The sequence below is a fragment of the Squalius cephalus genome (assembly GCF_949319135.1).
Source record: "Squalius cephalus genome assembly, chromosome: 2".
NCBI lineage: Eukaryota > Metazoa > Chordata > Actinopteri > Cypriniformes > Leuciscidae > Squalius > Squalius cephalus.
Window position 1 is genome coordinate 27,857,436 of NC_137123.1, and position 17,295 is coordinate 27,874,730.

Sequence of the window (17,295 nt, forward strand, 5' to 3'; positions counted from 1 at the left end):
ATTTCAAGCATCTTGGTTAACACCAAACTGCTTCCATAAATCAGTGTTAAAGGGATAGTTCACCAACTCATCACATACTCAACCTCTCTTTTTTTAATCTCTGAAATACAAAAGTTTTTTTAATGAAACCTGAGAGATTCATGCTCTCCTTTAAAAGTCCATTTCACCAAACCTTCGATGCTTCAAAAAGTTCACAAAGACATATTAAAAGTAATCCATATGAATCGAGCGGTTTAATGAAGTCTTCTGAAGAGACACTATCACTTTATATAATAAACAGATTTAATTTAGGCTTTTATTTACATATAAACATTGATCAGCCCACATACACCGAGCACAATAAACATGGAAATGGAAACCCAACCACACTTGACTTGAAAAAAACGAACCTTATTGGTTCTTGTGGAAGCTCAAATGTGTCATGCGAGAACAAACCCTATTGGTTCTCGCACATCAGCCAAGCACATTTGATCTTCCATTTACCATATCTGATGTGCTCGTGTATGAGATGAAAGAAAATATCAAGCGTTTGGGATGCATGAGGGTGACTAATTGATGACAGGGTTTTCATTTTTGGGTGAACTAAACCATTGATTATTTATCTAAAATGTTTGCATGTCAAATCGAACCATGTTAAATATTAAAAAGCAACTCATTAGTCCCTCGGTGAAGAACTGGAGAAAAGAATTGTTTATTGTTATATGTTTCAGCGCTGTTTTTTCTTAAGCCATCCCCTGTCAAATTGATTTGCGGTAGGGGGAGTGAAAAGGAAAGAGGCATCATCCCCCCACAAGGTCCTGCATAGCCAGGCCTTTCTTAAGAAAAAGCAGATGTGTTCCTAGGGCGACCTGCGCTGTGGAAGTGTGTTATATGTTGTTTTGGTTTCCTGGACACACTGAGGCTTCATCTCCTCATTCCTTTCGTGCTTTCACGCAAGTGGGGACAGTATAACGTCTGCGCACGTGAGGATGCCGCTTTTTAGAGACAGAGAGTTCAGCTTTATCTTCACTGACGTCATTTGCTGTGTGTTTGTCTCTTACACTGTTTTTAATTGTTTACAGCTGTAAAGGTCAACACCCAAGTTGGGGACCTGCTGTAAGTCTTGCGTTTTGGTCTTTGCGTGTTTCATAGCGTGCTTTGTGAATCCGTTCTTGAATAAGAGGAGTATTTAATTTAATCTGACTCTAAGGCCAGATTAATTCAAGATCACTCTGGACCATCTTTGAATGCTTTTAGCTTGATTCTAATCTTATATTTGGAAAAATCCTGCTCAAACTTGTGTCATCTGATAAAGGCAAGGGCAGGAGGGTTAACGCAGGGTGGTCTGCTTCAAGCATCCAAGACCTCAAGGTGTTAACATAGTCTCGCCGTTCCCGCTGTTTGTTGTGAAGGAGAAAATGTGCATGTTTAACCTCAGATGTGTGGTTCAGAGTGTAACGTAGCATATAAACGCTATTGGTGTTATCAACGCTTGTGCAATGAAATGGCAGAGGGCTGGTAGTGATTATCAGCAGTTGGCTCGTTGTTGCGTTCCGCTGTCTCTCACTCTGTATTGTTTGGGAGTTGATGGCTCACTATGTTAAGAAAGTAAAGACTCTCAAGGAGGAGAAACATTCAGACATCACTACTCAGACTGTTACCTAATGACTTTTGACCCCCAGTTGCTCTTTACATGCCAATATGTCTTTGTTTTTCATTAGTTCATCAAGATTTTACTATTGTTTTCCCACTCTTTCTCGTAACTACTTAGTTCTTATATAAACTTAACTTCTCTAGAAATAACTTAACATACAAAGAATGAATGAATACATACTGTAGTTGTTGATTATAGTAGTCACCATCCCATTATTCCATTCTTCTGTTGATTTAATATTTATAGTATACAGCTTCAATTCCTGTAGTCTTGCCACGTAGACCACTTCATTGATGACAAAGGAAGTTATTTAGTTTTGACATGGTGTAACACGACTCAACTGTAAACAAGCAATGCCGCATCTTAGCGCTTTAACTTAGATGCATTCAACTGATGTAATGACATATTTTGGCCTTGTTAATGTGCCTCATCTAATCATGTAATACTGTTTTGAGTTTGTTTTCGCTCAAATGCATAATGATTTCATTTGTTGTGAATAATCTTATTTTATTTTATATGTCTAAGTGCATCAAAAAAGGTTCATTTTTACAATATTGAGTATAAAAAAATTCTAATTACACCATGGTTATGTTGGGTAAAATAGGATGATTTAGGTGTAAAGGATGATTTTCCAGTCAAAATAATATATATCTTAATGCCTATACCTTTATAAAATTACCTATACACCACTTACTGCTTTATACTGTTGTACATATTTCCTGGTTACATCACTGATTTCAATCTCTTGCATAGTAATAGTTTGTATTACTGGAACATTTAGCAGTCCATTATTGTAGGTATGATAAGTAGTGTTTTCAGCATTGTGAAATAAAGTGAAGAGGTTGTGAAATATGTGTTTGTTTGAACAGCCGACCTTGATTTTGGCATTTTAACATGATTCAAAGTGCAGGCCGACTATCCCTTGTAGCGCTGTTTACATTAACATATGGAAAATGGATATTTATAACCTCTTTAACCTTTTAAATGTAAATCAGTTGAGCCGCAGACCTCTTCAGACAGCCCCCAGCAAAGAACAAATCAGCTCTGTGTAACAAACAACATATGGGCTTTATTGACCAGGCAGTTGAATTACTGTAGAGGTGGGAATGCGGATTTGTCTCAATGTGGCCAAGGGACGTGTACGACAGTGTTGCCGTATTAGAAACATGCTCTCTAAGTTATTCTAGCTTATATATTATCTTCCTGGCACCTTGCTAGACTAAATGGACTCGTCTGTTTTGCGTTACGCAAGGTGCAAGTGCATCACCTCGCGTGGACCATATCATAAGTCCTTTTTATCCCCCCTCTCTGTTCTCAGGAATGTGTTGTTTTATGCCACTGAGCATATGGTAATTCAAAACACATTGAGAACCTTGTACATGTGTAGTTTACCACTGAACCGTTTCAGGGCTAGTCGGCAATTTGCTTTATTTCACGGTTCTGATATTCAACAACCTGTTTTTCTTTTTCTAAGTAAACAACTCACAACGCTAATCATGCCGACATCTGTTTGAAAAGCGTGCATGGTATGTTTTAAGTTTAGAATGCATACTGGACTGATATGTAATGTGTTATGATGTGTTGTTTCATAAAGCTTGTTGTTCATTAGATACATAAGCACATATACTGTGCTCAGTGGAACGCAATATCAACACTTGTGTTATTATCTAATGTTACTTTTGTTGCCATAAACCATCGTATTCAATGGTTACTCCAATTTTCATTATATGCCTTCAGACAGGCAGCAATATTCTGATATTCTAGAGTATTTGACTCAAATTCAGTCAAAACAGCAAACAAACTTAGATTTTTACACACCAGGTCCAAACCACATTTTTGATAGCATCTTCTGATGCATCGAATGGTTTAATCAGAGTTCGTTTTTGCACATTGCCAATCTTGCCAATGCATCTTGTGGGATGGTCACACAAGTTTTCCGTTCTCCGTTCTTTTTCCACACTTACGACTCGGCATGCACAATAGCAGGCAATATTGGATATTTAATTGTACATGCTCATTTCTCTTATTTTGACATTTTAGACAATATTTTATATAATCTAATTTTCATTTAATTGAATAATGTATAGCACTTTTTACTGTTGTGATGCCTAAATTCACTTTTAGCATTTAAGATGATCAATATCATTTTGTGTGTTTTATTCTTAATTTATGCTGACTTAATTTGTACTAATTTATATCAGCAAATAACATGAAAATCATCTTATCAGTATCAGCCAGAAATTTCATGTCGGTGCATCCCCTATAATGGTTATTTTCTGTGTTGATAGTTACATCATTACTATAACAACTGAGGCATATACTCGTTGACTACAAACAAACAGGTCAGATTTCATCATTTGCAAAATGAAAGTGTGGATATTAAGTCCTAAAGATCAGATATGAAACCCAAATCAGATTTGTGTGCAGTATGAATAAACCCTTATTGACATGCAATTCTACATGGGTAATAAATCACCCATGCTGTCTAGATGGAAAAGCAGTGATTTCATGGACAGCCAGACAGGAGGGATGATCTATCCATGAGAATGGTCCTTCTTTGGACCTGATTCAGCCTTGGGTCATGCTAACTGGTCCTGACCTGTCACCTTTTAGCCAAGGGAGGTTAATGATAGTGGACCTGTAACTGGAGCTGTTACATCCGAGTCAGTTCTCAGCAGGGTGTAAGACTGAACACACACACACACCTGCACACAGACACACTTAGTGCAAAGGTTGAGGGCAGACTGAGAAGTCTCGTGTCTCTCTGATCTAGAAAGGGAACCCACATCTGAGCCTGGTTTTTCACTGGATAAATATGAGACCAAATCTGCCTGGGGACCTGACATTACGCCTGAGCCACTTAAACTCACGAAAATAGAGAGGAGAGAGAGAGTGCTTAAGGGAAGGGGAGGGAGGTGACAAAGTAATAAATAGAGTGGGCTTGAAAATACAGAACAGAATGGCCCCAACCTGATTGTTCACATCCACATCCTTTTTTTTTTCAGGATAATTTTTTTTTTTTTTTTTGCTCTCTGAGGACTGGTTCACGATTGGTATTTCCTCAAGTTAGATTTGGAGAGAGGAGGGTCTGTAGGTCTAAATTTGACTTTGAGATTTGCTAAGTTTAAAGTTAACCCACAATACAGCTACATATGGTTGTGCACACTATTCAATTCTTCACCTCCTCTCAAAATATGGGCAGTTTCAATAATATTAATCAGGAGCATACTTAGTATATTTTATATTTAGTTAAGTACAAATATTTGTCTTAAGCAATTTTGGATATTGATGATGATTTTAAACTGAAACTGTTTTCTCTTCTCACTAGTGTTACATTTGCTGTATCAGCTATACTGTTATATTTATCACATATCCCACTGAATTTAACCTTAACCTTTGTGTGCTTCTACCTTAATTCTATCCAACTCAATGAATTTAATCATTTAATTGACATTAGAAATGACAACTGACACGTCAAAGGTGTCTGATGAAAAAAATTCAAAGCTTTAGGCTCTTAATACGTGGGCCCAAACCAAAATTGTTAGTTATCCCTGCTGTCCCCTATACTGAAAATGTGCACAGACTATATTTTGAGTATTGAAGGATTTTGACCACCTTCTCTTCATAGTGAGCCCCTAAAAGATATTTTTAAGTGGATGGAGTCTTTCTAGCGGTCAGGAAAAGCATTGCTCTTGGCCTTTCAGTTTCATTGGACTGTATGGTTTGTGGCAGTTTTACTACAGAGTATTATTGTTGCTTAAGTTTCTGGGGTTTGTTGATATGTTAATAATAAATAAAAAATACTGTATCCTACAATCTATGTTTTATGGCTTGACTCCCAACATTGATAGTCAAAAAATATACAGATGGAGTTAACATAAATCTCTTTAGGTCCCACAGTGTGCAAGTTTATAGATGCCTTACGGCTGTGGATATATGTAAATGCATTGCAGATGTTTATAACCATATGCATATACACTGATTACTCTTCACGCAAATGGAAAAAGATTCCTTGAAATTCAAAGAGGCTTTAGAAATGACCTCCTCACACAGTTTTAATAGAACAGGACTCTCCTCGATGGATTGCTCCATATCATTTTTTCTTTCCTGCAGGATTTGCAGTCCACACTTAAATGTAATAGAAAAGCAACATTTCACACCAGTGTTGATCCACTCTTAGCGTAGCACTCACTTTCCAAATTTGTAGATGCATATCACTTCAAAAAAGAGAAGCCAGAGTAAAGTTTTTCTTGGGGGAAGCCTGTAATTTCACTGCCCAGTAGCTGCAGCCTTGAGAAGATAGATGGATAATAGAGCAGACAAGAAGATGGGCTTGAGCGAGTCTGTGACTTTAGTTTGGATCCTCCTAATAGGCAGTATTTATTTTTGTATTTATTACAAAATGCATTACCTCTAAAGGTTGATCAGTTTAGGGTTGGCGGGGGAGTGTTTAAAAGGAAAAGCTTGATGTAAAATGTATTTTGCAAGCAATGTCAAACAAAAGTCACATACTCCATATTCTTTGTGTGGTTAAAAATGTAAGAAACCACATTGAATCGCAGAAATGATTTGCAATACTTAGTGTATTGCACAAGTTTGAAAGAATTACACAAGCTATATTGGGACCTGAGTATCGGAAAGTCTTGAAACATCAGTTTGCCCAGACTGATCCCACTCCTACATGCAGTAGATCCAGGCACGTCTATGACTTGACATGGCAAAAATATGTTTCACCGCACGTCATGTGAGATGCAACCTTCCAGCCAACCAAAATCGCGTATTCAGACAGACCATACGTTTTATTTATTACTTATGAACTGAATACTACATTTTGAAAGAAAATAATTATATTTAGAGTTCTTTATTGCAGGCACGTCCTGATTTTGCAGAGTTAGATGCTTTCCTGGGTCAACATGTTGATCCTGGAACAACATTCCTGTTCCCTAAACCTAACCCTACCCATAAATTATTCCTAAAATCAGAGGGAAATAGTTGGTAAATAACACTGATGCAGAAGCACCTAACCCTGATTGTAAGGCTAAACTTGACATAAAATGTAAACGTGTCCCTCAAATCTGATTGGACGTTGAACCTGTTGAATGTTGCACTTTGTGGAATCAGGCTCTGCATATTGCAGTGTTGTGGCATCTGAATAAGTTATTTGAAAGAATCTGACCAGTTCTGTTCATGATTTAAAGGACTGTAGTGTGCTTCTACTTCATTCAACCTCCATGCCAACTACTCCATGTGCTACTGGTTAGCAGGACAGCAAAAGACCCTGATAGCATCTCTCCCTCCTTCCTTCTGTCTTAAATAGCTCTGACTCTTCCATCCTGTTGATAGACTGCCAGAGTCATGCCAAACCAAGAACACAGTATAAAATGTTTTGTTTTGTTTTGTTTTTTTTTCTTCAGAAAAGGAAAGTTCATTTGAGGTGTGTTTAGTTAAGAAATGTAGTGAAGTGAGTGATCTGAATAAAATGTATTTGTAGACAGTGAGGTCATCTTCCATGTCCTCTTTGAAAGTAGGTAATTTTACTATTGAATCAACTAAAGCAAACAGCCTAATTTGCAGCAAGGTTTAGACACACACCCTGTGATCAAAAGAGATGTGTCTATGAAATATCAGTTTCTGAGTTATTATAGTTAGGTTAACATCTAAAAAATTGTTTTGTGTTTATGCGAGTCAGCGCTATTTGAATTAAAACTATTATTCTGCCTTTTTTATATATATAAATCCCACGCTACCGTCTGTCTCCTTGCTAATCACTTATTTCCTCCACAGATGCCATGTGGCAAATAAAACATGCCCAAAAAATCACAGCTGGAGTAATCGCTTATGCAGATGTGAGCTGGTGCCCGACACCCTTCTTTCAAAACCACATTCTGGTAAGTGCTAATGCACGTTCACAGCCTTACAATGCTGTGTTTTTCATGTGTGTCTACATGCGACTGTATAAAAGAGGAACAAACCCACTGAAAGAGGGACCCAAAAAGAGACAGAACTGATGACAGAACTTCTCTTCTTTAGACAATTTTTGTTGACTTTTTGCCGCATAGCACCTATCGCCTGGTATGAGTATTTCAGAAACTGCTAATCTACTGAGATTTTCATGCACAACTATCTCTAGAGCAGGGGTGCCCAATCCTGCTCCTGACGATCGACTCTCCTGCACAGTTCATCTCCAACCCTAATCAAACACACCTGTCTTTCATTTTCAAGTGATCATGAAGATGTTAATTGGTTGCTTCAGGTGTGTTTTATTAGGATTTGAGATGAACTGTGCTGGACAGTCGATCGGCAGGAGCAGGATTGGGCACCCCTGCTCTAGAGTTTACATAATGGTCTGAAAAAGAGAAAATATTCAGCGAGCACCAGTTCTGTGGGCGAAAATGCCGTGTTGAGAAGAATGGCCACACTGGTTCAAGCTGATAGAAAGGCAACAGTAACTCAAAAACCACTTGTTACAACTGAGGTTTGCAGAAGAGCATCTCTGAATGCACAACACATCGAACCTTGAAGCAGATGGGCTACAGCATCAGATCATCACACCGGGTGCCACTCCTGTCAACTAAGAACAGGAAAATGAGGCTCCAATTTGCAGAGGCTCACCAAAGTTGGACAATGGAAGATTGGAAAAACGTTGCTGAGTCTTGATTTCTGATTCGACATTTAGATGGTAGGGTCAGAATTTGGTGTAAACAACTTGAAAGCATGGATCCATTCTGCCTTGCATCAACAATTCATGCTGGTGGTGTAATGGTGTGGGGGATACTTTCTTTTCTTTTACACTTTGGGCCCCTTAGTACCAATTAAGCATTGTTTAAACACCACAGCCTGAGTAGTGTTGCTGACCATATCTATCCCTTTATGACCACAGTGTACCCATCTTCTGATGGTTACTTCCAGTAGGATAATGCACCATGTCACAAAGCTCAAATCATGGCAAACTGTTTTATTGAACATGATATGAGTTCACTAGTCAAATGGCCTCTACAGTCACCCGATCTCAATCCAATAGAGCACCTTGGGATGTGGTAGAACGGGAGATTTGCATCATGGATGTGCAGCCAACAAATCTGTAGCAACTGCGTTATATATGATGTCAATGGACCAAATTCTCTGAGGAATGTTTCCAGCTCCTTGTTGAATCTATGCTATGATGAATCAGTGCAGTTCTGAAGGCAAACATGGGTCCAACCCAGTACTAGCTAGGTGTAACTAAGATAGTTGCCGGTGAGTGTATATCCATTTACAAAAAAAAAAAAAAAAAAAAAATGTTTGAGGAATTATTATATTGAGGGTTTTGGCTAGTTTATTTATGTCTGTATTCTCAAATGTCATGACTTGCACTGAAATTATTTGAAGCATTTAAGTATGTTATGAATTTTTTTACTTTGCATGTAATCAGAGTTCCCTCAAATTTTTGTTCTTGCTGAGCAAAACATATTTGTATTGGGCAAATACCAAGTATACCAAACCAGCTCATTTATCACATTTCTTTGGACTTTTATGCAGTAACTTTAATTAATTAATTTAATTAATTAATTAATTATACAAAGTATTCATCCATTCATTCATTCATATAAATAAATAAATACATACATACATAATGTGTGTATGTATTCATATGTAATGTACTCATTTATTAATTCAAACAAAAATGTTTCCGAACAAATTAATGAATATGCCATTAGAATGGGTGGTGCCAGTGCCATTCTGTAATATAGGAAATAGTTTGTCATTATGGCAGATCACAATCACAGAATAAACTCTAAATTGTTGCCAAAAAAACACTCAGCAGTCAACACCCTTGTCTACTTGTCATCAAAACAAGGCCTACAAAAACTCTGTTGAGTTTCAGTAGAAGGTAAAACTGCCCATCATTTAAATCAAACAAAAAACATCCCCAGCAAAGTGTGTATAGTAAAATGGAATAATGTCTCATTCTCAGCCTTATAATCGATCTCAAACCAGAGATCTGGTTCAAGTGGAGCGTGACGTAATTCAGGTTCAGTGCAATGGTAGTGACATACTTGTCTTCTTTACGCTTAGTAAATGTGACAGGTCAAACCTGAGATGGAAATAGCAGTCTGTTGGTTTATGCACACAGCATAATAATGCAGAAGATATGCAGTCAGAAGACCCTAAGGCTAACATGTAGTATTGAGTCTCAAGAGGAGCAGATAGCAGTTTCTGAAATAGACAAATATATACTGCATGCGTGAGTGCAAACTACTGCACACATATTGGGGCACTATATTAAATATGAAAAGACAAGTTGATTTGGTGTAGATGGTTATAATGCTATAGCATGCTGGCCAATTTTGTTGACTGTCATAGGGAAGTGGAATAATAGATTTGCATCCAGCTCCTCTGTAGCGGTTAGGGAGTGAAACACAGGTGAAATTAATCTTTGCTAAAGCAGACACACTAAGAGGAATGTGTCGGGATTGTTATTCTTGTTGCTTGCTTCATGGAAATATCCCACATCACCTTTTTACAGTACTTGGCTCAGTCCTTGACAGAAAAGCTTTATAGTACGCCCTGCTAGCACATTATCTTGCAGGTCATATTACTTTAACTACTAATAGCTAAGCACTACAGATGTGCCTCTTTCCAGCTGTGTAATTTCATATGTTCGAACATATAAATGCTCACTTCAAAGGTAGCAAGATCGTCCTCAGCTGCAGTGGCAGGTTACTTAAGAGGAACTGATGCTACTGATGTAAAGTGTAGGGGTTATTTCAGGGGTAGGGGTCTCCAGTACATTTTACAGTCACACTACAGTTACTACAGTCACACTACTTTCTCTCTCTCTCTCTCTCTCTCTCTCTCTCTCTCTCTCTCTCTCTCTCTCTCTCTCTCTCTCTCTCTCTCTCTCTGTTCTGTATGTCTTTTGAGGCACATAAACATAGCTGAAATGCTTTGAGAGCAGTTGTGTGGCTTGACCAGCACAGAGCAACACTGCATAAACACTGATTGCTGTCAGAGTGTGCAACTTTGGCTGGATTGTGTTTGGTGCTTGTGAAGCAGCCTTTTGCAGAATACGATATTTTTATTTTGTGTATGTACATTAACATTTTTATTTGTGTGGTTTGAATTTATCCATTTTTCAAAACTGTGACTTGACAAAAGTAACAACATATTTTCCTTGATTACATATCTTATGCATTATTTTCAAAAACATTTAAAATGCATTTTTTGAGGGTAAAACACTTTCTTTCTTTCTTTCTTTCTTTCTTTCTTTCTTTCTTTCTTTCTTTCTTTCTTTCTTTCTTTCTTTCTTTCTTTCTTTCTTTCTTTCTTTCTTTCTTTCTTTCTTTCTTTCTTTCACATACTGTGAATTATCATGGAGAGTGTACCACATGACATTTTATATCATCTAACATTGCCATGTTCCATTGTTTCTTCTTCTTCCTTTTTTGTGTTATCAGGACTAGTTTTTGACTTTTTGATAGTTTTGCCCCCCCCCCCATACATATGTCATACATACATCATACGAGAGGTGTATTCAATAATTACTATGATGAATTTCAGTTTTTGTTGTATCTTGAATGCATTAATAGGTCCAGACAAAATGAATGTCATGTCAAAGCAGTTGCACAAAGATTGCTCAAGTCCAATGAACCAAATTATATATCCAACCTCACCTCATAATACTCTGAAAGTGTTTCAGAACAACTGTCTAAATCCAACACCTGCAAAAATGTGCTCTCCATGCTATTTTAACCAATACGAATGCAGACTTGAATCTCAAGTATGGTAAATGAGGTAAACCCCATATCTCTCAAAGGAAATACATTCTATGAAATCATATGTGAGTTTAATCCAGAGTGACTTTAAAAAAATAAAAAAATAAAATCCCCCTGTGTTGTGAAAGTTTTTTTAAAAATGTGGTCACTGCAACAAAATCAGACCAGCATGGTACCTTTCCAGTGAAAACCAAATAGTTTTTATTTACCGTAACTGAGCAGTTTCCCAAGAGAAATGTCTTGAAATGGCAACGGCAAACCACACTAAAAATACCATTGCCATGCCACGATTCCCTCTTTTGATGTTAAAAAAAAAAAACTACTGTCAGGATTTACTTAAGACACGCAGTGTTATTTTTGCGACTGACTGAGAAGTTTCCCTTTCAGACGCAATATCTATGGGAGGAGAGTATTTAATTGAATCATGCAAGGTGATTTCCTAAGGTTTGCGCTCGTCAATTCACCGGTATGTGTACCATTATGTAATGTCCAAAATGCATGTCTTAAACTAATTTGCACTGCTCCTGGTAGATTGCGTTGGTCATTATGGAAATGATCCGGCTGTGTCTGCGTTCTTTAATTTGCACAACGTCAGTAGATCACACGCAAAACTTTCCATTCCCATCGGCGCTTTTTTTTGTAATTGTGCTCTCATGCTAATTTGCCCTGTTTAGTGAATCTGGCCCCTAAATGTTAAAATCATTCTGGTTTAAATGACATAACATTTTGTCCATTTTGCAAGATTCCCTGCACATGTGGAGCAACAACATGATAGAAAAAAAGTTTATTAGGCAGTTTATAAACTCTTGCACTTAAGCTTGATTCTTCATAATGTGTCCATTATGTGTTTAATCATTAGCAATCACAAACACCAGTGACAATAATTCACTCTCTCTCATCAGTCAAATGTTTAGGCCATTTTGGGTACTCCAAAACAAAGAAAGCAATATACTGTGGCAGAGTTGAATTAGCCACTGAATTTGTTTTCATCGAGTTGTAAAGAAAAACATCTGTTTAGGCCTTTGGGGGTAGCATGAGGAATGCTGGGTAGAAACACTGTATTTCTAAACATTTTATCTTGTCTGACAAATGTGCATGCTGGACATTGTTCTTTACTTGCGTAACGCTCTGGGAATTGGCCTGGCATTCCATAGCATTGACCGAAGATTTCCTCACAAATGTAAAAATATGTTGTAATGTAAAATAAGAAGCTCTGTCATGAAATTCTAGATGGTGCAGACTCATGGGTCTTTAACATAACTGATGATATTTACATCGCTATCTACATGGCACAAGCTGATTGGTTAATGTTGCATCAGCAGCCAATGAACTTGCTTCTCAACATTTAAATCGTTAGCATTCACTTTAGCAGTTTGCAGCGTACTTTCAGAGCTCCTCTGAAACCCTCCACCTTCCCCACTTCCTGTATAGCTCTGCTATATATCCTATTTGTGCTGAAGCAGTATGTCACGTCTTACATGCTCAACAGCAGCATATCAGTGTATGTATTGGCAGTAGCAAGTTCCTGCAACCTACAAAAACAGCAATACTCAACAGCATCAGTAATATCAGTAGCAGCAGTGTAGCAGATCTATTTCGCCAAGAACAAATACATTACCATTGTCATATCCATTACACCGTGTCCAAACTACACGCAACGCGCAATAAAAGGTATCTTTTCCATGTTAATCAGAGTTTTTGTCCTAACCAGCCGTGACGGCGACACGCGATGATTCTTTTTTAGAAACGGTTTCTATTTTTCTGTGACGTCGCGGCTGGAACAACAAACACAAAGTGTGGCAATGATAATCTCGGGTACAGTTTATATGCTTTATTTAACTTTAAAAGCATGCAGTGTGACTTTGAATATCATTTAGTGCTCCCAGATTTGTAGCTGTAAAAGCAACAATGGATAATTCACCTCAGATCTTGAAATTTAACAAATGGAAACAAGAACGTTCAAACTGTGAACAAACAAGTGTATTCTTTGACAAAGATTGGTTTAGTAACTCAGTAGCCTATGTATTTTTAATAATGTTTAAATGGTGTAATATTTGTGAATTTGATTACGTAGCCTACTTATCCATTTTCTTGCGATTGCCGTCAAAATTACTCTCTGGTGCTGTGCACTAACCGCGAGACTCCGCCCACACACTGCTCTGATTGGCTGTGGGTTTTGATTGATTTTGATGCATCTCGCAGTCGTGTCGCGTCTAGTGTGGACAGACAAATGATTTGTCGCTGGAATCTTATCGTATCGCCTCTGGTTAGGACACAAAAATATTCATAGAGCTGTCATGATAGAACTTCTATTTATCTTCTCTCCATCTGCAGACACTGAGGAGGACTTTTGTGGACCGGACAAAGAGCTGGATGAGGAGACCTGTCAGTGTGTATGCCGAAAAGAGCTGAGAACGGCAGACTGTGGACCACTCCACTACCTGGACAAGAACACCTGTCAGTGTGTGTGTAAAGCGCAGCCCTCCTCCTGCGGGTCTCATCAGAGCTTCAACAAGGACACCTGCCAGTGCACTTGCGCCAAGGTGTGTCCTAGGAGTCATCCTCTCAACCGCACCAAATGTGTGTGTGAATGCACAGAGTCTCCGAACAAGTGCTTCTTAAAAGGGAGTCGGTTCCACCCAGCCACATGCAGGTGAGAAAAGTTGTCTGTTATTTATCAAATGTAAAATGACTTTTGAGATACTGACAGAGATGTCATATCAATCTGCCATTGGACCCCAAACTTGCACCATTGGTTGAGCCTATGTTGCTGTGTTTGATGGTTCTCCCTAAAGGCCCATATAAACTCAAGGCAAAGTTCTTTTCCGTTTTTCGCTTAGGGCTAAAAAGAAGTTTGAAAAATCTTTTCAGAAGCATTCCAATGCATATGTAAATATGTAAATATGTGCTGCTCACATTCCTCTATACAACAAAAAATGACAGCAGATAAGATAGCATCTGATTTTAGCTTTGTGTGCATATGTTTGCACGAGTTCTGCAATTTGGCTGTCACATTTATTTATATACCACTTTATAGAATAAAACTACTTTAAAGTAAGCAGCTTTACAGCATTAAACATTAAAAATCAGAAAATTGTTGCTTTCAATTAGAATTTTTACTATAAAAGCAGCTGTCCAGTGTGTTGAAGTTTTTATTTGCGCTAGACCTTCGACGGACTGAACAGAAGAAATGAACCAGAGAATATTTCCATTTCAAAGAAGGCGGAGCCTCAAAGCACCCACTTATTATATAATTATAGAATTGCTTATACCAATTGTAGTTCAAAGGAGTTTACCAACCAGAGCAAATTTTTCTGTAAAGTTCGCTTTGGCAATCCGTTTTCAATTCCAGAAACAAACTCTGAAACCTTCGAAACCTTCAGAACCTTTCTTCAATTACGCTTGAAGTATATCGGGGCCTTAAAACATTTGTGTTTGTCCATAATTATGTGAAATCCATGATTAACTAAAGTTTAATTACGTTAGCAAGTGTAAAGATAAATATTAAAGGTTGTTATCGTTTTATGCAAAGTGTCATATGCTAATACACTAATACCAAAAATGTTGATGAATTTAATGTACAGTAAACACTTTGCAGAATTATGGGTAATTAAGGCCCTTTCATTACAATGGTCAGCCCTGCATGAAATTACCACACTTTGCTATATGAATTATGATGACAGGGCAGCCATTCATATATATGTATTGAAATTAAATGTTGAAAGAAATTAACATTAATTAAAATGATTAAATTATTTAGAAGTATTGTTCATCGTTAGTTCATGTTAACTAATGTAGTTAACGTAAATTAAACCTTTTCGTAAAGTGTTACCGTTTATGGAAATGTTTTAGCAATGTTTTATTTTTCCATATTGTCTTACAATGCAGTTTATTTTTATATGTTTACCTTTAATTTGTCAAAGATTTACTGTATATTTGCTTCAGTTTCATAATTTTATAATTTTTCAGTTTTATTATCCTATCAAATAATTCAAATAATTCTGTGATTGTTGTTGATTTTTATTATTTAAAAAACCTTACAAAATATTACTGCTGCGCTTACATGCTACAGTGATAATATCAGATAGTAATACCATTTTTTCCCTTTCTTATTGTTAGTTGTGTCTGGCCGCCGTGTAACGTGGACCCCAGGAAAAGGAGATGTAAGGATAATGAGTATTTCAGTGAGCAACTGTGTCACTGTATACCCACATACTGGGGGAGACTGAACTAAACACAACCAACAGTGCAGGTAGCGCTGAATGCTTACGGACACGCTGGCATTTGGAGCAGTGCTAATGTTCGGCTGCTGCTTATCTGACTCACGTGTGCTAGTCATGTGGACTAGTGTGGAGTAAGTGGGAGACAAGAAATGTCCACATTTAACCCCACATATCAAGAATGGGGTGAGCTATTAAGGACAGAGAGAAATTTTCTAAGGCTGGAGCCATGTTTTTTCATCGTTTTAACTGAATTGTCTTTTCGTTATTTGTCAGATGAGTATGATTATATAATTTATTGCCATGAAATGTTTTGAATCTCCCTTGTTCATAGCATTCATTTCGAATCTCTGCAAAGAAAAAAAACCACTGTGATCAATATTTTTGTATCATGTTAAGTCCCGTAAAATAAAGTATACAGTTGTATTATATATTGTTAACTTATTTATAAGCTAGACTATCTTATTGAAATAATACTGCACATGATTCAAATTTATTCAGTTTTGACTACCAAATATATGCACCTATCATTCCAGATAAATGATATCAAACTGACAGTGCAAGCCGGCAAAGAAATGTTTTTGTGCTGGAAGCACTGCTTGTTGTTGACAATCTAAAACCATCATGCAAGTCACCTACAACATCGAAGACTCTGAACAAGGAAATGCAGCATGATATTAACAGGAGAAAAACCTGGATATGGACCATTAGCAGCTGAAACCTGGTGCTACATGTATGCAGTTCCATAAGTTACACGAGTGACAATGTACACTTGGATGAATGGATTCCACTTACGTCACATCCAACCTGCCTCCTTAAGTAAAAGCAGTATACAGTGAGCAAGTGGTGTGTGGAATGACCTGAAGTTTGGAGATCAGTGGTCTTTTAAGACTTTAACCTCAATGGATTTGTAAATAGGAGCAATGTGATTGGCCCAACTCCACTTGATATCGGCCCACTGTTTCAGCTTGACACTGTAAATATAATAAATCACCTCTGCTTCCATCCCAGTCCTTGCATCTGTGTCTGCCAAAAGTGTGTGTGTGTTTTTTTTGTTCCCTTTTTTTCACTGTTTCTCATTCCATAGAAAGCCCCTGTTGATCCATAATGGAACAATAATATTCAGCCATCAGATGGGAAGAATCAGAAACAAGCTCTGGAGCTAAATCCAGCACATCTTTTGTCTTCTAGCATATTTATAGAGCAGGTGGCCTTGTTCCCATGTGTTTTAACCCCAGTACATGCATAGACATTGTCTAAATGCACACACATTCCTGCTTCTTTTCTTCAGGGCTCTTCAGATCTAGTTGCATCACTTTTGCATCTGGACTATATTACCCCTTCCTTCTCTAACATTGCATTCTGACATGCTACCATGGACTTTATGCTGTAAAATTGTGCACCATTTATCTGTTTCCAGCTGAAACGAGGGTTTCCCTGTACCCTGGTTTGCAACAGAGTGTACCATAGCCATCTGCATCCGCTGCACAATCCCAGGAGAAACCTGATAAAAATAACATGTGTGGACTCACAGTGAATCACCGTGAAATAACTAGAAACAGTCTTCCTGTCAGTGGATTTGGGTTTTTGAGAATGAGGGTGAAGCCATGTCTAGCCTGATTTTCCCCTCTGCCTTGGCTTGCTTACCTAGTTCATAGTGGTGAATGAAGATGAGGTTTAAATTTCA

At 37.6% G+C, this 17,295-nt stretch overlaps 1 protein-coding gene across 4 annotated transcripts in view; it reads left to right on the forward strand.

The window, feature by feature from the left end:
- vegfc (vascular endothelial growth factor c) overlaps positions 1 to 16,637 on the forward strand; it is a 53,881-nt gene extending 37,244 nt beyond the window's left edge. For 3 of the 4 annotated variants that reach the window (XM_079854047.1, XM_079854046.1, XM_079854048.1), the window contains exons 5-7: positions 7,418 to 7,521; positions 13,723 to 14,041; positions 15,508 to 16,637. In XM_079854047.1, coding sequence (XP_079710173.1) covers positions 7,418 to 7,521; positions 13,723 to 14,041; positions 15,508 to 15,622 — 538 coding nt within the window. In that variant the 3' untranslated portion in view covers positions 15,623 to 16,637. The remainder of the gene's footprint in view (positions 1 to 7,417; positions 7,522 to 13,722; positions 14,042 to 15,507) is intronic. The other variant, XM_079854049.1, reaches the window with a different exon arrangement.
- Positions 16,638 to 17,295: the final 658 nt, after the last annotated feature.